The following is a 22,864-nucleotide window of genomic DNA, read 5'->3' as shown; positions in this document are numbered from 1 at the left end:
CACTTAGGTATAGAAGGATACATTTAACTTAATTTGATATAGGCCAATGGCAATGAGCAGAGAGCTGTAGTGACGGGGCTTGTTCTAACTGTGAGGAATTTTAGACAGGGCTTTGAGCACTGTAATGCGAACCTCGGAAGTAACCACCTTCTGCATTCTGACGACTCCAAGATGGCTGCTATAGCTGAAGCCATAACCATGCCTCAAAGCCAAGTATTGTTTGTGAAAGGCAGGCATAAGGGTTGATTTGGACTGCCAAATTCGGAGATGCTCCTCAGTGAACTGGAACCTGGGGTGCGTATTGCAAACACTACACTTGCCTTCACCCGCAGTAGGTTTTCCAGTTGGCAATAGTACAGAAAGCATATGAATCTCTAACAGTCTTCAGACCTAGTGTAACTGAAAAGTAACTTCCCCTTTTGATTTCATCTTTTCTCTTTTCAGTGAGGAACCCATATTCTGGAAGCACATTCCTCTGCGCGGCCCTCCCTGGAAGCACAGCCCTCCTACAATGGTATGAACCACTGCAGAAGTTCATGCTCCTTAAGGTAATACCAGGCTGCAACTTGGCAGAGAAGAACTATTTGTGTGAGGGAGGGGGTATGGGGAAAGGTAGGAAGGCGAGTCGAGACTGGTGGGAGGAAGAGTGCACTTTGCTCTGGGTGTGTAGCACTAATCGTACCTCACAGAAAAAGCATGTGCTTTATTTTTATTCCCACTACAAAATAGTCTTTAAATCATAGCTTTTTGTAACTTTGGCTACTTGCTTAATATGCGGAAATGTGCATTGTTTGCAGATTATTTCTAAAACAAACCTTGGGATGAAACAGCAACTCCTGCTATGAAATGTAGTGTAGTTAGAAAATGTACCTTTTAACCCTACCCCGCGTATTCATGCTCATCGTGAGCTTCCCCTAGTTCCTTCCAATCTAGATTTTCAAAGAAACACCCATAAGATGCATTTATTTACAATGAATCTGTTTTATATTTGGTGTCACCACCTCATTCATGTCATTATGGACACTATCGCCAGTCCTAAAGCTTGTACCTAGAAATCAATGATTTCAGGTGTGTTGTAATTATTTCAGTGGATGCAAAACAAGACTACCGCATTCAGAATGCTTTCAGCTGTCACACAAAAGTCCAGCACTGGAAACATTGTCCCTAATGCCCAAAGAGAGGTAGTCATCCTAATATGTATCCCATTGTTATAGTGCAACATATTGTCATGAAACAGACACTGTTTGACCCATTTAAAGCCCCTCATCGATAATGACCCACAGCACTGATGGGCTACTGCTAGAGAAATCACACACTGCTCGCACTGACTAAGCACTGCAGGTAGGATAGCTACTATGCTTGTTGGGGTGGGCCTGAATCCCTGACACTGGTGCTACCAGACTTTTGCAACTAAGTCCTATGTCTCTCGCTGTGCCCCATTTATGCAGCATTGCACTGACCAGGCTGCTGATGTTCTCTAATTCTGACTAGCCCCTGTAGACAGGAAGAGTACACTGGAAGTTGCTTTGTGTACCTTTCTTGTGGTCTGCAGTTGTAACCTGTCTTCTTTGTGTTCCAGCATTTTCCGATCACTTTGCCAGTGCCTCTGGCCCTTTTTGAGCTGTTGGTGGTGGATGGTGAGGACTACCCGCAGATCTGCATTGGTGCCAGCCAGCCTGGGCATCCTGGGCAAGCACTTCAGTTTAACATAGTGCGTCTCAATGCGTCATCCACGTTGAGCATGGATTGCCAAACAGGTACATTAAAAACAATTACCCACGTTACACCTCACTGCTCCAAAAAACACTGCTTAGGTACTGTCCTCTGTGAGGTGAAGTCCAAGACTGTAGGATAAGTAAAGGTCCATACAATAAATAATTCCTTGATATTTATATTCACATCGTTGGTCGCTACTTAAGTACCTTCCAACAATTAAATGGACTGCAAATCACCATCTCAAATCACAGACGTTCCACTGAAAGAGCCAACTAATCAGACCCAACAGATAATTACGATGTGTCTCTAGTGACAAAGCTCATTAGATTGCAGCCACCATCAAAACTCCATGTTACCCCTTTTATGGAACTTCCTAAGTTGTATCTTCATGGATGCGAATACTATACTGCATCACAAATTGGTCTCTTATCTTGGCCCCCAGAGTGTAGTATTTTTGTCCATTACTCACTCTCTAGAGCTCAACCAGCAGTTATAATGCCGTCAATACTATCCCACGCTAACTGAATGTTCAAATACTACCCTGAGGCACTTCACTCGCTAGTAGTGCATCATGTAAGCTCTTAAACATTGCATTAAAAAACTCTTTGGGGAGCTCTGGGGCCCATGTGCGAGTCAATACAAAACCATCAGAGTAAATGAACAAATAAGCAAATGTCTGAAGTCGACTTCTTAAGGGTTACTCTAAGAGGTGGGAGGGGTTATGTCCACTGACATAGCATGACGTAGGAATTTGCACTCAGTAAACTCAAATGTACATCAAGGGCCCTATCATTTTACTGGATTATGGGCTTGATTACAACTTTGGCGGAGGGGGTTAATCTGTCCCAAATGTGACAGATATCCCGCCCGCCGTATTACGAGTCCATTATATCCTATGGAACTCGTTATACGGCAGGTGGGATATCTGTCACATTTGGGATGGATTAACCCCCTCTGCCAAAGTTGTAATCAGGCCCTAAGTCTTCTATTTACAAGTAAGTTAAAAGAGAAGTTGAAAATATTTCATAAAGAAAACAAGAGAGTGCAAGAGCCTTCTGTGTCCGAGATATGGTTTCAAGCGCTTTTTTATAAATTTCATACCTTAGATGTTAGATTTCCCCTAACATTGGCCCCATGCCAATTTATTTTAATATAATCTCGTATCTTTTTGAATCGAGGTATGTCTGGTCTGTAACTCCATTATTTACAAACAGTGATTAAGACAGACATGCAGATAAAAATAAAAAATGAAACACTGTTGCTATGATATGCTTTCTTTTTCAAGCTGTACGTGCACAGGCTGGAAATTTATAACAAACAGCTTTTTCAAAGTAAGAGCACTTTAACAATTCCTGAGGAAGTGCACCGTCATTTTTGTTCTCTTGTTACGCAGACTTCCAAAGCAGAGAGTCCGAGGTAAGATCTGGTGAATCTGTTCAAAGTGTGGATGTGGAATTGCCCCCGTAGTTCAGCAGTAGACCATTATTAGAGGAATACAGCCAGAAAAACAGAAAAATGAGAAGGAATGAATTCCCCCAGCTCAGTGGAAACATACACTGAACCAAAAGAAAGGGAAACCCCATTCACCCAGACCCAATGGGGAGAGGACCCTAAATAACAGAGAGGTGCATGTAGTCATGCTCACCCAGGACAAAGACTGGCTGCAGAAGAGCCGCCTTCCTGTGCGTCCAGGATCAAAGTATCCCATTGAACAGCATTGTTTGCTCATGTTACTGTGAAACATGGAAATGATTTGCACATCAAACATGCCACTGACTCTTTCACCCCACATGACGCTAGGCGAGAACCTCTTTTGAGCAGGGAAGAGTTAATAGATAATCTCCCCATGGGCTTGTACATCAGAACTAGAACCGCATTGCCACCAGTCCCAGTTACACCATTCGCCTGGGATTATGGTGCAGCAGCCACCCTCTCTACACTTTTAGTGTTCACCAGTCAGGAAACCTGTTCTGTGATGGCAAACAACAAAGCAAAAACATGGATTACTTCTAGTAGACTTGCAAATTATCAAGTTCAGTTACTGCAAAACACAAGACTGGCCTAAAAAATGTTGAGGCAAGGCACTGCATCTTTTCTACGTCTTGCAGAGGACTTATATTTTAACATTCTTCACTTTGCAGAAATGACTGTGGATTCTCTTTAATCTTTCTGTTCCTTGCACAATTTCTTTTGTGTTTTGTGTAGTCATCGAAAATGTTCAATGATGTTGCTAATGTAGTCTTTGGTTCTGGTTGCAGTTTATGATGTCACAACTTCTTTGTCTACTTGTGCAGCGGGTTTTTCGAACTACGTGACAGTTGTTATTAACTGCTGTTGTTGCAGTGTGCTCTCTGCTTTGAGCAATAAACAACTTCACTCTCTGCACCTTGTGATTATGCTGTTCTTTGCTAAATATCCATAAGCCCAGTTACTAAAGGAAGTGGGAGACGCATGTTGGCACTTAATAATAAAAATATTTCAAATTAAAAACTTCATGTTTTAAAGAATGGATAGAAAGAGTGTAGTTAAAAACAAATGAAGGGAGATGGTCAACGTGAAAAGGTAAGACTTCCTCTAGCTGCATGTTCAATACTGGTTTCCTGTTTTTGGAACTTCAAGGCCTACTGCTGTCTTGCTGAGTGCTAGGCTAAACTTGAGCGTTTGGTGATGTTAACACTTAAAAGTTGGTCCAGGGTCCGATGTAGAACAGTGAAGCAAAAGAAAAGTTTTTAATGGAGAAGTCAAGTTTCCCTTACTAACCAAGTCTCTCTACAGCTCAGACTAACACTGTTAATTAGAGCTTCAAACCAGCACATAGTCCTTATTGATGGCCCTTGTTTTTGCACAAACACTTGCCATGTAGATGCTGTGATACAAACAAATATCTAAGAGAACAGATTAGAGAATCAACATCTAATACAACACAGACATGTTATATAATACTCTATTACTTTACTCGTAACAGTATTTGCCACCAAGGTACACAATACAATTACATTTAGGAGATCACATTAGGCAAAATGCATGTTAAAGAACTCAGATTTCACAGGTATATTATATAGTTATTTATAAAACTCCAAAATCGCAAGGTGAAGTTGACAGTGCTACAATGCCTAACTAATAACATATTAAGTGGTATACAAACTCCAATAGCATAACACAATGTTAACAGTGAGACTTAGGGGTGTTTACTGCATTGATACACAATGCCGCATGCCCTCATACCTCACCTTCTCTATATGCCTGCTGTCTTTCAACAACTTGACTCCTTCTCATGGCTTTTTGACAAGCACATTAATGTGTAGTCGCCTCCTGCAATGATTATGTCTTTGCATTTTTTAAAAAGTACATTAAATGATCTTTGGTGACAGTATTGAAACTGTCCCTTTTTTATGTCTGACGTGGCAGTGCTGAAAACCTGACATTAGGGGATAATATGGAATAAGGAAGCTTCGGAGTTTCAATGAAAGGTTTGCATAGCAGCGAAGAGTAAATGCAGAAATACATCCCAGGCTTTTCCTATGTCCTTTCCTTGCCGGTGGTTCATATGTGTATGTGAGCCGACATGCCTTCATGAGTCTCTAGCCACCTCTATGAAAGACCAGAGTGTCACACTTCATTCTCTCTCCTCCTCGATCATCAATGTTTCTCTTTCAGACGTTCTTTCCTCCATGTTATCCCTCCATCCCCCTTCCTTCTTCCTCATTTTATCTCTAGTACTCACTGTCTCCTTGTCCTCCTAGCTTACACCAACTCCCCTTATAGCTCTTTACTTATGTTTATTGCTGTTCGTCCCACATTCTTCTATATCTTTACCTTTCCATTGCTCTTTTTTGCCTGTCATTAGCTCTCCAGGTATCTAAGTTTGAGCTGCCTTCCAATCCTCGCACCACCTCTATTAACATCTCACTTTTTTTGTTGCAGACACTGGTCCTAGCATCGCCCAGCAAGTGATTCAAGTGGACAGGGACACAGTTTTGGTATCTTTTGACCGTAAGTGATTCTGTGCGACTGCAGCCTATCCACCTCTTACAGTCTGCACTTGGCATACCACTGCTCCTATTGACTTTTTTGAGACCAGCTTCTATATCTGTCCCTGCAGAATGTGTGAAAATGGTGAACCTGCACGGAGCTCTGAAGGGCAGATTAGCACCTGAACTGACCTTCAGCTTCTACATTGAGACCATTGGTGAGTGCGCTGCCTCTGTAGTATCCTTTCTATCTCTTATGGTGTAGTGCTGCAGCACTGAACTCCAAGGTAAGCTTATTCTCCATGTGTTACACTTGTGCAGTCACCACGCCTAGTAGAGTACCCAATATTTTTGTCCGGCTAATGTAGATTATTCATAGCTTTGGCAAGCTATGGTGGAGTCCTCCAGAGCTTCATCATGTGTTGGGAATGTGCTCCTTTATTTCAAGCATGTGAAGCTGTAGAAGTGTATAGAAAGAATCTCAAAACGTTTACTGCAATATCCCTTCAATCTTTTCTTTCAGTGAAGTGGATCTTAATGTGCTACAGGGCACAGGCTACTCTTCTAATATATCTTTGTCTGTTTTACTTCTTTTCAGTCTGTCTGCAGGACAGTGTACTCGCATTCTGGAAGCATGGGATGCAGGGACGTAGCATCCGAACAAATGAGGTTTGTAGACTCTTAATTTGCAATTGAGCATAGTCCCTCAGAAATGTTTACTTGTTCTCCAGAAATATTGAAAGAATGAATAACATGTTCTCTCTGTTCCTCTCTTTCGCTAACTCTTGTTCCTTTCCACATTTTACTTCCCTCTTTTCACATCTTGTCACCCCTGTGACTTGCAGGTGACACAAGAGATCACTGACGAGTCCAGAGTGTTCAGAGTCTTGGGGGCAAACAGGTGAGTTCACTCAGTTTCAGCTTCAGAGTCATGTGGTTGCCACTATCTGGTCAGATACAAATCTAAAGGGCATTTTTGAGCGAACTACACATTTACCTATCCCTGGTTCTCATTAGAGAAAGTGGTTCCCCTACAGGAGAGCCACAGCCAACCCATAAAGAGAGCAGTGCTTCCTATAAATTTTCAACCATGGTACACTGTATATCAGAATAAGGGGGGTCACTCATTTAGAGTCCAGCTGAGGAGACAGGTTGACCAACAGAGAAGGACGAACAGGTTTTGGTCTTTATTGTACGTAAAGCAATACTAATTCAGTCCAGGTTTTGCAGTGAGCACCCCCTCTCCAGTTGTTTTACTACAAAGCACAGTGGGACACTTACTTCAGTGCAGTTTCTCACTGAAAGTACATTTCTGATGGATACTTCTACCTGCTGATTCGACACCTATTGAAATCTCAGGCTCCACACTGGATCCAGAAGCAAACTTCTGATACAGCTTTTCTGTGTCGGTGGAGGGATCTGGGTCAGCTATGCTGCTGGAAGTGAGGTTGTGGTGACATCATTGGAGATCCATAGCGCCGACATCAGCACTCTGGCATCAGTTTCAGACAGATATGACATTAGTGGCCAATTGTTTCCACCTCATTCTTCGGAGACTGCTGACTATCTAGCACTGCAAAATGCAGAGGTCTGGACACATCCCTGTATTGACCCGCTGCCAGGTCCAACCCCTGCAGAGATGGTGTTGTTTCACTCAGTGTTGAAGAAAATAGCCGAGCTACGTGACCTGCCCCTGCCATTGGTGAAAATAAAATCCAGTATTTTGATGGAAGTTCTGCAATCTGCCTCTTCGTTAGAGGGACACTTTTACCTTTCAACAGTTCTCTCATGGAGCCTACAAAGGATGCGTGAGACAAGTAAACATTCACCCCTGAAGTGGACAATCTGTGGCATGTCGAAACCGGCCGGCACCAAGAGATCTGCCGTTCCTGTGGGTCTAGGGACCGGAGAGAGTTGTCTTTCAGTTTTCCTTGTGTGGCAAACCACACACAGGGTTGTTTCCAATGTACCCACCTAAAAGAGTAGAAGAATAAGTTAAAGGCCCTTGGGAAGAAGACCTTATCAGTGGGATGTTTAATGCTTTGGTTCCTAAATGCTGCATGCCTTCTGGGACGAAACGAGGCGAAGGTAGCTCGAACCAAAATTGCTGGATCACCGGAGACCACTATAGTAACCTGGTTCATGGTGGTCAGGATGCATCTAGGCTCATTATAAGGGTGTGATTTGAAACAGTTGTGTCGCCTTGGCCGTCAACTCGTAATTTTCCTTGCACAGGCATGCCTGGCTAAGGTTCACAGACTTTTCGGGGGACATACAAGACAAACTTATGGATATGCCCTTTGTTTGTATGCATCTCTTTGAGGACAAAGTAACTCAGTAGTGGAGCATTTTAAAGCATGAAGATCCACAGCCTATTTGCTCAGCCGCCACAGAAGGATTAATGGCAGTTCAGAACGTTTAGAGTTTTCCTGAAGGGATTACAATTTCTACATCATCCAACAGCTCAAGTGCTTCAGCAATAACAATAGAACCCCTTCATCACACACTATGGGACATGGACAAAGGAAGAGGCCAACTGTCTCAACAGCTTTCTTCTCCCTCCTCATTGTTGTCTTTCACACCACCTAGGAAGCCCCTTTAGCCCAGTCTGTGAAAGACCATGTGCATCCTGTTGGAAGACAGGTTGATTCCCTTTTGTAAGCCTAGAAAGGTGAGACATTAGACCAATGAGCACTTCAGATTGTAGAAAGAGGTTAGGCCCGACCCTTCCAGCAAGCCTCTCCCCACATCCTGTCCCAACAGTACCTTCAGACAGAAGAGCATCTGTGCATACTCCAGAAGGAGGTGACAGTCCATCTGCCGAAGGTTTGTGCCAGACACTGGAAACTGGTTCCAAGAAGGGCAACAGTATTCATCAAGCCCTCAATCTCAGGTTCTAGAATTTTTGCACCGGATGGAAATCTCCAACACTGAACCCACAAGCATCAGTGGTGTTCCTCTACTTGCAGGCTGTATATTTGGCCATGCCAATCCTTCAGTTGCACAGGTAGGGTCCCCTCATTACTGGTGTGTGGTCCTCCTGTTTGGACTAACATCGGCACCTTGAGTTTTCGTGAAGGTGGTGTCAGTGGTCGCAGCTTATCTCAGGAGGTAATGGATCATTGTACCTTGGCAACAGGCTACTCAACGAGGTTCTTCACAGATGATGTTGCACCACCTGCAGGCAACAGCATCTCTGCTGTTCGACTTTGGTTTTTCCATCTGTCTGCCAAGTCTCACTTAGAGCTCTTTTAGCATATCCTGTTCATAAGTTAAGCACCAGACACAATATCTCTTCGAGCTTTTCTTCCTCCGCAAAAGCGTCTAGACATTTGGGATATGATTCAGATTTTTTTGGGAAGGAACTCAGATTCGAGTCCTGATTGTCCTTTGCCTGCTGGGTCTTCTGGCTTCTTGCATTCTGCTAGTTACACAAGCATCCTGTCACATGAGGGCTCTTCAGTGGTTTCTCTGCAGGCAGGGTTTTTAGCACGTGTGAGATGTGACAAACACAGTCGCGATCTTCTGGAACACTGTTGTGGATTTGATTTGGTGGTTGGTGGAAGAGTACCTTTTCCAAGGGATGCCCTTCTACCCTCCACCAGCCCTGGCTAAGGTAGTAGCAGATATAATCACCTTCAGTTGGGTTGCTCATCTGGAGGAATGGGAGATCAGAGGCCTGTGGTCTCTAGAGGAACAGGTATTCCACATCAGCCTACTGAAAAAGGGTGATTAGACTAGCAATCAAGGTCCTCCTCCTTAAGCTTTGTGGCCAGTCCATTCTGGTCTTGACAGACAACACAGCTATGATGTGGTATATCAGCAAGCGCGAAAGAGTCTCACCTTATCTATTAGAAAGTGCTGAAGCTCTTGGTATGGGCACTCCGGCACAGGATTTAGCTAGTTGTCAACCATCTGGCCAATTCTCTGATCACCACAGCCGACAGCTTGAGTTAGCCTTATCTCACTCACCACAAATGACACCTTCATACGAAGGTGATACAAAACATCTTTGCCCTGTGGAGCACCCCTCAGATCAGCCTATTTGCTTCTCGCAACAGTGCTCGTTGGCCATGTTTTGTGTCCTTCAGTGGATTAGGTGAAATGTTCCCGTTCAATATGCTGCTTTTATTCCCTCGAGTCCTCGAGATCTGAGGAACATTTGCCATGACTGTGCCAAAGTCTTCATCATTGCCCCAGATTGGCAGAGAACGGTATGGTACTCAGACCTTCTGAGACTCTCTCAGTGACCCTCGCTCAGCCTTCCACGCAGGTCAGACCTCCTCTCACAGTCTGAGGGCCGTGTACTGCACCCAAACCTCCAGAGCCTCCACCTTCATGCCTGGAGATTTAGTGGGGACATATGAGCCTCCTCCAGCTGCCACCAGATGTATTCAATGTGATCCTTTCAGCTCATCTTCCCTCCACCGAGCCTATCTACTCTGGGATATAGAGCAGGTTGTTGCTTGGTGTGTTTAGCAGGACGTTAGCCCTTTGAAGGCCTGCCTTACTTAGGTACTTTGATATGTGCTTTCAGTGGCCCAGCATGTCTGCGCCTTTGACATTGTCAAGGGGTACATGGAGACCATGTTGCTTTTCTCTCCCTCCCAGGTCAGCCATTCAAGTCACCTATAGTGGTCGGATTTCTGAAGGAGTAGGTAAACCTGTGTCCACCCACTCCATTTATTATGCCTGTATAGGATCTGAATTGTTTTCACGGGTACTCCATTTAAGGTCCTTCACAGTTGTCAGCTGTGTTTGTTGTTGCTTAAAACCTATTCTGGTTGCAATTACCCCAGTGAGGCTTGTCTGGAAATTACAGGCACTGTCTGTCCCACTCTTGTTTCCAGATGAACTGGTCCTTTGGACAAAGGCAGCGTTCCTTCTTAAGGTTGTGACCCCTTTTGATCTGGGGAACTCCATTGCGTTCCCTATCTTCTACCCTCCGCTCCACCCAACCAAGGAGGAGGATAGACTGCAGCATTAGGGTACGACACAAGCTGTCAGTTTTTTCATCAACAGCACTAAATAATTAAGGTCTGATGACCTTAGGTCAGCTTTGTGTAGAATGCACTGGCAGCAAATAAGGCAAGGTGGTCGAGAATAGTATAGAAAGCTGGCTATTTATGTAGTGTACCATTGTAAGGGGCCACTATGCAGGAAGTCCAGGGCGACCCTCATTGGATGACAGGAGTTAAAATAATAACTCTAAAAGCTTGATTGGTAGTGTGGGCGACCAGTTAGGCTTATTGGAGGACAGTGGTAGGCATTTAGTACACACAGAGAGCCAGTGAGCAAGACACACATTTTATAAAGAAATCCAACACCAATTTATAAAAATAACACTTAATGTTATATGAATTTATATACCAAGATTATCAAAATCAGGTAAGTACTTTTTGACATATTAATTTTTATATGTTTCACAAGTTGACAGTGCAGTGTCTGTAGGAGTAATGTTATCCTATGGGGAAAAGACATATACTGCATTCAGGCACTTAACAACGACTTACAGGACTTTTTTTCTGGAGTTAAGGTGAGTATGGGGCAAGGTCCAAAGCAGCAGGTCACTTCAGGAGGCACTTTGGCATCTGAGTGCAGAGGTGCTTTTCAGCCTCAAGTGCTCTGATGTTATCCTATTTGAAAGAAACAGACACTGCAAATGGGTACTTAGCATACAACTTACAGGACTGTTCTTCTGGACTTGAGGTGTGTATGGGCGCAAGGTCCAGGGCCACATCAACAGGTCACCTGGGGGTCTCTGAGGCATCCAGGTGCAAAGGTGTGTTATGGTGATTGGGTGCCCCATTTGCTTCAATGGAGATCTGTCTGGTTAGAAAGTGGCAGCAAGCAGGGACTTGGGGCCAGTCTGGGGGAACCCACGGGGAGCTCAACACTTTAGATGCTCGGGCATGTAGGGACACTCTTGGTCTCCTTCTTCTCCTCAGGCCTGCAAAAAGAGGCTGCAGGCAGCGACTTGGGAACCAGTCTGGCCAAACCCAAGGGTGGACTCAGCTCCAGAGTGTCTCAGAACCCCGTGGGCACAGTCAAATCTCTCAGACTCGGGCCGATGGGCTCGGGAGCAGAGGTTCTTTGAGGTGTCAGGTCGCAGTGGCCAGTAACCTGCTCTGGATCTTTTGGTGACCTGGTGAAGAGGGGAAACAGAACAGTGGGGCCACTCTCCTAAATGGCCTTGTGGATCCTAATGTCTCTCGAAGGTAGTTCTGCTTTTGTGCTGTTGAAATCCGGATTGGACCAACAACAAGCCTTGGTTGCTCCAAGGGTCCGGTACCTCTCCTGCATCTCCTGGATTGTCGTTCCCTCGGAGGGCCCGATGGCCAACAAGGCAGAGTACCGGCCTTTGCAAACGGTGCCTGTAGATGCAGAAAAGCAGCTCCTCTGCCTCAAGGAAGATCTTCCCAATTGTTAAGGTGCTGGAGAGTTCTCCAAGGGTTTCGGGGAGGGTTTCCAGCTCTTGGCGAAGTTGGTCCAGCAATTGTCGAAGCACAAGCAGCCTGGCAGGGTTTTGTGCCAATCTGTGATGCAGGTCTTCTGTTCTCACTCTCCTAGGTCCTTTTTCTTTCTTCCTTGCTTCCCAGTTGTCGAGTCTTGACTTGATCTACTTTCTTGGTGTCAGGCGGTCCCTAAATACTCAATTTAGAGGCATTAAGGGGAGTGAAGGATAGTAGCCAAGTGGCTACTTACCCTTGGGGTCAATACACCCCCTAGACGACCACTTCTTGTTGGAAGTGGTCATCACCCTGTCTCAGAATTCCTAATTCCACCACACACAAGATGGTGGAATTCCTAACTTAGTGTTCACTTCAGACTCATCACCCTAGGGGTATATTCAGCCAGGCAGTACAACACGCCTCATGCATAGCTAATTTTCCCACCTGCTCTGGTTCCAAATGGGCCTCAGGGCAGGGTTTTGACTCTCCCAGTTCTGGGGGAAGCTGTGCTCACGTACCAAAGGTGGCAGGGACTTTAAAGTCCCTTGCCTTGATATGCAGATTTTCTAGTCATCCTGTTGGCAAAGGTGATAATACCTCCTGCCAGAGCAGACATTGTTTCGGACCTCGGGGAGCAGAGACTCTCACCTCCTGGGGGTCAGAAACTCGTCTGTGGTGGCAGGCTGGTCGAAACCGGTCAGCCAGCACACTAGAGGACTAGTAGGTTTCAGGGGCACCTCTAAGGTGCCCTCAGGGTGCATGTCATAATAAATCCAGTACTGGCATCAGTATAGATTTATTAATTCAAGGTGTTTGATACCAAACACCCCTGTTTTCTGTGCAGCCATCATGTGGTCACTTGCACTGACCAGTGTCCAGTACATGCTTTAAGATGGCTGCCTGGTCACTTGCAGATATGTCCTCACATATTTTATAATGCATCCTTCCTTAGGGCTCTTGAGGCCTGCTGTAGAGGCGATCTACATATAATGCATGCAGTGACTTTGGCATGGCACACAGTGTGTGTGGCATGTTGTGTTTTCACTCAGGGCTTGTACCCTGACACGCAGTCTGCTGTGGCAGGCTATGTGAAATTTGTGTAATGGGCCCTTAGGGTGGCACAAAATATACTGCAGCCCTTAGGTACCCTCTTTAGTATCCATGCCCTATGTACCAGGGGTACCTTTCACTAGGGACTTACAGGGGTGCTAAAGTCCTGTGGCAATTGTAAACAATTAGGCACACCTGGCTTTTAAGGAAAGAGCACTGGTCTGTTTAGTAGGCCTCAGTGCACTGTCAGAGGCAAAGGTGGTGGGGCATCTGCAGAGAGGCCCAGATTCCCACAATTAGGACCTTGTCCCACTGGATAATTTGTGCATCAAAATGTGCTACGCCGCTTTTAAAAAAAGAGCCACCTGAGGAATTGTGCCTATTTCCCAAGGGCCAAATCTTGTGTGTCAGCTTTGGCCAGCAATTTTCCAGTTCCTGAGATCTGCAGTGTTGGTTTCCCTTCGCACTCACCAAGCACTATTGTTTGGATTCAGACATGGGAAACGATGGCCATTTTTAACTTTCAGTACTCCTAAGATTTCTTGGTTTGACCATTCCTTCAGACCTCCTTATGGGAGAAGGTACTGCTTTGGAATCCACAGGCGAGGAATCAGATGGTGGAAGTGTCCATCAGCAATAAAAGTTACTTACCTGTGGTAATGATCTTTGTGGTGGACACTCTTATCTAGCTGCAGATTCCTCGCCAATTCTACTCTTTCACCAGTTCCGAGGGGCAGTCATAGGTTTCTCTAACACATTGCCAACCCGGATTGTTGCTCTTCACTGATACTACAATATTAGATGTAATTTCTTCATATCTGGTCGGTATGGGGAATGGGGAAAACAGATGAGGAACTCATGTCGGAGTGCCCAGGAGGGTGCTATATTGCTCTAGTAATGTCACCATTCTCGCTTTCAGCATAGTAGTGGAACCAGCGCCTTCTTCCAACAGAGGAGAACTGTCATAAATTTCCAGGGCCAGTTTGGCACCTGGGCTATTCAAGAGGTGAGGAATAGGCAGGTAAATAAAGTATTCACCAGAACATTATCCTTTAGTAAATTTTCATAGCTGCGTAAGAAAGATGAGAACAGACTAGAAGGCATCAAGTATCTCTGTAGCAATATAGCATCACAGAGGTGCTTTGGGAAGTGACCTAAGTACTAATAGGTTGCATTTAGGTATTTGCAAAACACCTACATCTAATTAACGGGATAATAAATGAATGAAGGATGTTAATGACATCCCTGTGAGGATGTTAGTTATTGGTAGTTTCGGTGTCATTATATACTTTTCAATGGTGTTCATAGCAGTGATGTAAAATGGCAATTTTTTTTTTTTTTTGGAATTAAAGGTCAAACTGGTGTGCCGTTCGGGTATTTTATAATGTGCATGTTGGATCTGTCTGCTAAGCTGCCCAGTTCATAACTATGAAATTGCATTCAATACTTCAGATTTAAATCATTGTCATAAATGTATTTCCTTATAGCCAACCAGAAGATCTTGCTGGGCCACCTCCGTAGCAGAAGTCCCATCAAAAACACTGAATTGAGCATGTTTTTTTTAGCCCGTATGTCTACAGTCATGTTTTTTCCAGAAATGAAAAAAGCTAGGTGGAGGCACTAAATATACATTATTATGATGTTAATGTTGGGTTATGGGGCTGAGTCTAAACACACATGCATGCAGTCTGAACCCCCTCATGTTGTGAGATACAGGCTAGCATCAAATCACACCATGCAGGATAGGCACCATGGTGGGAAATTAGCATGGGGCACAAGAGGATATACCTGAGTTTCACACCTCTTGATTTTAAGTTCTGGAGCTTAAAACCTGATTTAGACAATAGAAACTTTACATGCATGTCACACAGGCAGCACCGTTGACATGAATGGTTGGTTGTTGCCTGAACCCTATTTTGCAGATCACTTTTTCTATGACTTCCTAAGGTGAAAAGAAGCATTTTATACAAGAATAGCCTCACTTCCTCATGAAGGCATTTCCTAATTTGTAATTGCTTTGTCTTATTCTTGTATATGTTCTGGCAAGATGATCTTGTAAGTTACTACACACGACTGACGAAATGTGAGCAGTTGGCCATGAAACCAGTAGACCACAAGATGAGTTCAACTGTTCATCCTTCCATTGTTAGTAAACAGAATATCAATGAATTGGGCAGTAGTAAACGTTGCTATTTCCAATGCTTTGAGATGGCAATACTGAGGCCTATGGCAAATATACCAAATTATTATTTGACATCCTGGACTGAAAATCCTGATCATGGCCCATATGTTTTATTTCGGAAAAGAAAGATAACCGAGATGCTTGGTTTTGAGGTCATAGAGCATATGAATGTACCTGAGACATATGGCTATGTCAGTCTTTGCAAAGTGACATGGGTCTTGTTTTGTCTTTCATTTGCAGAGACGTCATCCTAGAGAGTACGCCGACTAGTGACCCTTCCGCACACAGCAACCTTTATATTCTCACTGGTCACGAGAGCAGTTTCTAAGAAGGATCTTACTTCAGCTGATGGGACTCGGCCATACTGGACGGACCAAGCCACCAAGATTTTGGATCTAGGTGTGAATCCACAAGAGAGCAGCTGTCTTGAGAGGAGTGACCTGAGAAGTTGATTCTGGAATGGCAGCGGCCCAAGGGCCAGATCTGTAGCAGTCCAGTGATTGTGGGGAAGAGTGAAGAGTTCTCTTACTTTCAGATTCCATGTGGTGATCTTTAATACTGGCAGACGCAGCATATGTTCTAGGGGAAGTTTGTATATGCTCAATGAGGCAGAGTGTTTGGTCGACTTCACAGTCGTCCTAAGAGCCTTCATGGGTCTTCTGTTTATATATCTGTGCTCAGAACTCGTGTGAATGGGGAGACTTGATACATTATATCTGAGAAGTGCCATTTGTTGGTCTCTATGAACCCCTCCCTCAAAGGAGAAGGATGAGGTGGTCTTCACTTCATTGTTATTATTGCTGGGATATTTCTATATGTCGTACTTTGCAAAGATGAAAGACCTAGTGGTCTTTAACGCCCCCTTCCTACCCCACTTGTTATATTTCTCCCTTTAATTTCATTGTTTCTGACCTACTTTGTAAGATTGACCTTTACCCTAATTCCTCCTCCAAGGGATGTGTGTCTCTGAGGTGAGCATGTTTGCAATAATTCCCTGAAGGTCACTCTTACTCCATTTATTTCATGTAACCTCTTCAGACCTGTGGGCCTGTATCAGCCTGCCAGATGTTTAGTCATGCTTCCTTCATGAATGATCACTGGTGACGCGCATGGGTACTGGAATTATTGCACAACCGCGTAGTGTTACGCTATATATGTATGCACGTTGATAGAAAGGATCTCTTGTTTTGTGGGTGCTCAAACAAGTATTACTCCTAGGCTAGGTTTACTGTGCTTTTAAAGCTGCTGATATTCTTCCCTTACAGATAAGGTTGGAGCTAAGACAAATAAGATCCTCAAACCTGGATGTGCTCCACATGTGCAATATTCTAGCTCAGTCTGAAACCTCTGTTATGAACCTGGTCTGTTATGTTGTCAGGTCTGATTAACATACCCTACACCAATTTCAACTGGGCCTAGCACTGCAAGCTCCTTTCAGATGGGTCTAGCACCACTGGAAGTTCCATATCCGCTCTTAACCATTACTATGTCAAATTGGGTTTCTATAAAATTACAATGTATTTTTTTACTTAAACTTAAACATATATGCAACCCTAAAAGACTCCATTTGGCTCTAGCAATATTACACAAGAATGGTAATTACATGTGTCAAATGATTCTGCCAACATATTAGGTTAACTTGCTGTCTTGCTTCCTTTTGTTTTGACCATGAGTGTAAGCATCTTGGAGATGTCCATTCCAGGGTGATGCTCAATTACCCATTCACTGATAAAATTGATTAGTATATTCAAAATGATCAACAAACATGGAAATAGCCTCGATGGACTTCAGTGATAGGTATAGATCTCTCCTATATTGTAGCACTGGATACGGATACACTGAAATACCGGTCTGATTTTAATATTGTTTGCTTATTGATGGATTCACAAGCTCAGCCCTGGTCTCTAGACAAAGGGACAGGCGGCCTAATTGCTTGTATGCTTCTTCACATGCCCTCATTCTGGTCGATGTCTCAGGACATATGCTTATCATAAACCTTTAGGGCTAATGGTTGAAGTCTTCATTTCAGTATTCCAAGAAAGGTTTTGGACCTCTGTTAAAGTCTCCTTGAAGACAAAGAAAAGAAAGAATGACCAAGAATCTGCTTTCCTGTCAAGTATTGGAATATGGCATATCCACAAACCTCTGAGACAGCTGTAGCTGGATTACAGGCTAGACCTTTTGGCCATTTTAGAGTGGAAGGCCCCGAAATCCTCAGCTCACTGTGCATCAATCTTTTCTTTTGAGGACCAGTGAGCTGAAACAAGCGATGGGGATACTATGTGTCTCTCCTCTTGTGCCTTAAGCTATGAGGTTTGGAGTCTTTTGAAATACCCCTCATCTTACTGCTGCTTTTCTACGACCCTATCTGACAGCTACATTTGTTTCTCCAGCAATGGAGTTCATATGTTGATTATCAAAGCAGTTAAAGTCCAATTAGAAGAACTTAGCAGCCACTTCTCTGAAGAAAAAAATAGCTCTTTAAATTAAATCTACGAGCAGAGGAGGAAAACCACCTCATTGCTGTCCACATCTGAAGTCTAGATGCTAATGTTCTGTGTAGGAGGTTGTATGTAGCTCTTGTTACACATAGCAACATTTTGTCGGTCACTGTGAAGATGAGTTCCCATGCCGATTTGAATGGATTATTGCCATTCAGCTAACTTCTTCAAATCAAGTCGAAATAGAGCTGTCGTAATGATTACATTTTAAGAACAGAACACTTTTCTTAGGGGGAAAAGGGTCTTGATCTTATTTTTACATGGTGGACATAGACATATATATATTTCAAACCTGTACTAAAAGGAAATATTTTAGTATAATGAAACCTAGATGGACCAACACTTCTTGTTTCATTTTGCTACCAAACACAACTAACGCCTAGCTTCTGCGGATAACTATTTTTGTCTCTGAACACCAACCATTACATTCCTGCATAGGAGAAACAGCTGGAGGGAAAGGCAAGGGTCTACCAACCACCATTGCAACTCTGCCACTAAAAAGGCAAAATGAGTTTACCACGAGTGATATCCATGCTCACCCACTCGTAGACAAGGCTATGACATTTTGCAAGCACATCTACATTGATTTCAACTGCTGGCTATTCGTCACACACTGTATTATATAGGCACCCCGATCCAGTAGCTGGCTCTAAAACCGTTTTTAAGGTTGGACTTAAGAAGTTACAGAATATTTTTACTAAATTGAATTCTGGTTCCTCCCTCCAACATTTAGAATGGGAATTTCATGTGCTTCAAGGAAGGCAGTGGACACAGGAGTAAGAACAAGTTACATACGTGTAATTCCAGTACCATTAGTGGTAGGTCACATTTCCTTCACATAACTTAACTTCCCACGCATCTTTGCCAAATCGATGTGCACATAGCATCTCTGTTGACACAGCTCAAAGGATCCAGTGTGAAGTTTGAGCATGTAGCAGGTGTGGGGCTAAAACTGAGCCCAAGACTCCTTTTGTGTACACTCTTGGCACATTTTTTGCTGTCTAGTTCCCTAAGTGGATCCATATCTTATGTTTTAGATTGAGGGGGGCTTTCTTCAAAGTATTCTGGAGGTATAGTGATAAATACGCTGTTCCGAGTGTATTTTGCATTCCTATTCAGCAAAAAGTGGCGCTGAGGAAAGACCAAATGATTCAGCCTCGTGTCATATGACCAGTTATTTTATAAGAATTTGCCCGCATCAAGGAAAACACAGGTGGATGTTATTTTTATAGTCTTTTAACAGCTCTGTGGTTCAGACGATGGTTGATGTGATAGTGTGCTGCCAAAACATCATGGAATATTGTGTTGACATACATTTTGTGTCTTAATATCTTGTACAAACCTGCTGCCCCATTTGAGTTAATAATGAACATCTACATCCAGTGGGACTTAATTTTTATAAACGATATTTAGGACACAAAATGTATGTTAAAAAAATGTGTTAACTACGATATTCTGGCAAACAAGTGATCCAGTAGTAGGAATGGGTAACAGATTACATGCAATTTATTCCACTGTGAGAGTCATTGGCTGCTGGGAGGTTACTGTAGCAAAAGTGTATATGGTAACAGATAATAGGTGTGTATGGGTATGTGTAAATGCCTTGTTGTTGGGCATTACGACCTGTGTTTTGAGTAGTAAGGAAAATTCCAATCCCTGAGCAACATAAGTTTCTACATGGCATGGAATTCCAAGTAGAGTAGTAATTACTGCTTCCCAGCAATTTTCTCCTGACAGATTTTGCCAGCAATAACCTGAGAAAATGAATCCGAATAAATGGTGCGAAGAAAGACAAAATATGCCATTTGTTGTGGTAAATACTGATTCCGCATGTTATGGCGTATCCCCTTTACGTAAACTCGGAATATGAGGTATGGACCACAACCAGTAAATAATCAGACTTTTTGTAATGATATTTTACAGGTTCAGTAAATAGCACACATGGTTCATCGCTACTCAGAATCAGATTTTGTATTGCATACCTTGTGGATTTAAGTTCAAACATCAGCAATGTTCTCGATTGAGCCACTGTTGTCAAAACTCTGGGTTGATGCTATAATTAGTGATTCTGAGTTGTGATTGAGTGTGGCTCTATTCGTTTAGGAATGGGAACGGTTGGAAGTTTGGTTGACTGTAGTTGAATAAATCATAAGGAATGAATATTTAACTAAATACATTAATTTGTTGCCGCTCTTGTAGCCTTTTTGCAAGTTTGATAGCTGGATGGGCGATAGTTGGTCGTAGCCTGCCTGGGGCTGGTGTAGTGGATACGAGAAATGTTGTTGGATAGAAAGTACTGGTTTGATTTGTGAAGTAATATTGGATGAATCAACCAAACTCACTGACTGCCTACTTTATGGGAGGAGGAGTGGTGAATGTCATTACTGTCATTAGAGGGAGACAGAATTGTAGTTCAATATGAGAGTCTATTTGAAAGAGTGATTAGTGGTATATTTGTTAAGATGATTTCGTTTTTCGATGTTTTTGGGGCTGTTTTTGGCTGATTGGATTTTAGTTGACTGGTTGTCTGAATATGTTGTGGTACTTTGTGGATAGGGTGCTGGTATGCTGACTGTTTGGTACTTCTTTTCATGGCTGATTTATATTTCTGGGTATGGATTGGTGGGTCACCAAGTGATGCAAATGCCAAGTGGTTGATGACTGAGTTCTAGCATTCAATGTATGATGAGTTGATGCGTTGATTATTGGAGGAGTGTGTGAGTGGATGCTTCTCAAGATTGAGTACCTTGATAACTCATTTCTTAGCTGTTGCCTTTTAATGCATTGGGAACAATGCCTGATCTTAATGAATCGTTTTTGAACATAGCGGAAACTGCAAGAACCGAGGGATGGATGGGCTGTTACATGAAGTGCCACGTTCCACTGGCAATTTTATTTTGTTTATTTTTAATTTAAAGATATTGCAATGCAAAAATGCACATGAACTGATGATATTTAAAAATGTTTATATTAAAAACGTAATTCTTTTAAACATACTAGGTGAATGGTTCTGAGCTGCTACTGTCTTTATTTCAAAGCTCTTGCCACTAGCATTTCTTAGACCTGGGGTCCAATTCTTCTAACCTAGGTGTGAACAAACATGTTTTTACTGTTCCTCTTTCACCTTATACTGAACTCCCAGCTGCTTGCTGTACAGGACGGTAGTGTTTACAGAGGCCACTGCCTCCTCTCTTTTTCGAACATATCAGTAGGGCCTAAGGAAAGATGCTTTTCAAATAAACTGAAAGTGAGAATTTCAGAGAGCGAGATAGAGTGCATGTGTGTGTGTTTGTGTCTATGTATGCACATCAACTTGTATGGACATTCATGTTTAGGGTAAATGGGGAAGGGCAGGATTACCAAAGAAGCAGATGCGTTTCATGTTGTTAATCATAGATGAATTATGAAAGTACAGAACCTCACACGGAGCTCAAAAGTTAGTCAAGCTATTTTTTTCAGAGATTCGTGCTTTCAAGTGTGAAGTGACCAATATTAAGGAAGCACCAACACATTAAAAAGAAAAAAACAACTGATGGCAAAGCCAAATCGTCTTGCCAATGAAATCTGTGGTATTTGCAAATATGTTTTTAGCCAGCATTGTGGCGGCTGTGCAGCACGACTTAAAACAAAAGACAAATAAGCAGCTGCTTCATCATTCTGTAGGCGCACACATGAATTTAACCACATGCACTCGCCTACAAAAGGACACAGGTTATTACATTTTTTTAATTTATCAATCTGCTATAGATTGGTGGAGAAAAAAGTAGTGCGAAAGTGCTTTCAAAATGTAGCTCAAAAGTGTTTTTTTTTTGTTTTGTTTTTTTAACTGGATGGATTATCGAGTTTCGCGGGTGTGTTGTGAAGGCGGTGGGGAGTGAAAAGTAGCAGGCAGAGGAGTGAGGCAGCATGGAGACAGTGGACAGAAGTAGAACAAGGATGAGAATCACATGGCAAGAGACAGCAATGTGCAAGGGAGACAAAAAGCACACTACGGAGACAGCTGGAAAACACGTGTTTTCTGTTCATGGAGTACTCATGGAGTACTTAAACAGAAAAGAAAAAGGTAGTTTGCTTAAAGTGAGCAGAGGAAGCATAGAAGCCAGCCAATCAAAGAGATGGTAAAGAAGCTATGCTCCATGAGAGGAACCAACACAACATGGACAGGCTGAAACAAGGAAATCCAGCCATTAGGAAGCAAGGAAATAGGAGTGATAGCAAAGCCAACCAATGAAAAGCAATGGGCAGGCTGCACGCCACTGTACATTCTTGGTAAGCCCACAATATGTCTTTGCGCTAATGCAACTTGTGTTCATGGAAGGGTCAACCTAAATAATACGGGGGCATGGCTTGGAACACCGGCAAGGAGCTCTGGTAGCCTCAGGGAGAAAAACAGCTGGGGAGACTCCACCCATACTTAATTCTGATCCACAGACTGTGGTCCGGAGGGCATAACTGCACCATCGCCCACCTGGCAGCCCTTGAAGCAATTAAAGGGACGCTTGAGGGGACTTTCACTCTGCCTAAGCTGTGAATCCTTGGCCTCATGTACTACGGCTGGACCACCTAGTGTCCCGCGTGATGCGGCGGGGTTGACGACTCTGCAGATGGGATGTGGGGATGGCCAGTGATGATACGTCTCCATCCCCTCATGTAGTCTGTGGTAGGACAGAGCCCTGTGCACCTTCCCCCCTAAATGGCTCTGGAGAGGGGAAAGACTAATCATCAACCAGCTACATTGAACAGATGATGCCTTTGTAACTACTGCTAGGTACTACTACTGGATACCAAATGGCATACTCAGTTGAGGAATGAGACAGAGAACTCCAGAGTGTAGTGTTTTCTTTTGACTCAAACTGTGATGCTTTGTCGCCATGTTGTTACATCTTTTTAACCCATGGGCTGCCTTAAATGGCCTTGCCAATCTTTGACTATATATACAACTAATCTGTCCTCCTACCCCCTCTGGGCATGACCAGGCCCCTTATGAGTGAG

At 43.4% G+C, this 22,864-nt stretch overlaps 1 protein-coding gene across 2 annotated transcripts in view; it reads left to right on the top strand.

The window, feature by feature from the left end:
* MAP4K2 (mitogen-activated protein kinase kinase kinase kinase 2) overlaps nt 1-20,881 on the top strand; it is a 305,818-nt gene extending 284,937 nt beyond the window's left edge. For both annotated transcript variants that reach the window (XM_069208012.1, XM_069208011.1), the window contains 7 exons: nt 445-548; nt 1,580-1,757; nt 5,641-5,709; nt 5,819-5,905; nt 6,286-6,356; nt 6,533-6,588; nt 15,612-20,881. In XM_069208012.1, the coding sequence (XP_069064113.1) occupies nt 445-548; nt 1,580-1,757; nt 5,641-5,709; nt 5,819-5,905; nt 6,286-6,356; nt 6,533-6,588; nt 15,612-15,699 (653 nt within the window). In that variant the 3' untranslated portion in view covers nt 15,700-20,881. The remainder of the gene's footprint in view (nt 1-444; nt 549-1,579; nt 1,758-5,640; nt 5,710-5,818; nt 5,906-6,285; nt 6,357-6,532; nt 6,589-15,611) is intronic.
* Nucleotides 20,882-22,864: the final 1,983 nt, after the last annotated feature.

This window comes from Pleurodeles waltl, chromosome 9 (assembly GCF_031143425.1).
Source record: "Pleurodeles waltl isolate 20211129_DDA chromosome 9, aPleWal1.hap1.20221129, whole genome shotgun sequence".
Lineage (NCBI taxonomy): Eukaryota > Metazoa > Chordata > Amphibia > Caudata > Salamandridae > Pleurodeles > Pleurodeles waltl.
The sequence above is the reverse complement of the archived record's forward strand: the minus strand, read 5'-3'. Positions and strand labels throughout refer to the sequence as shown.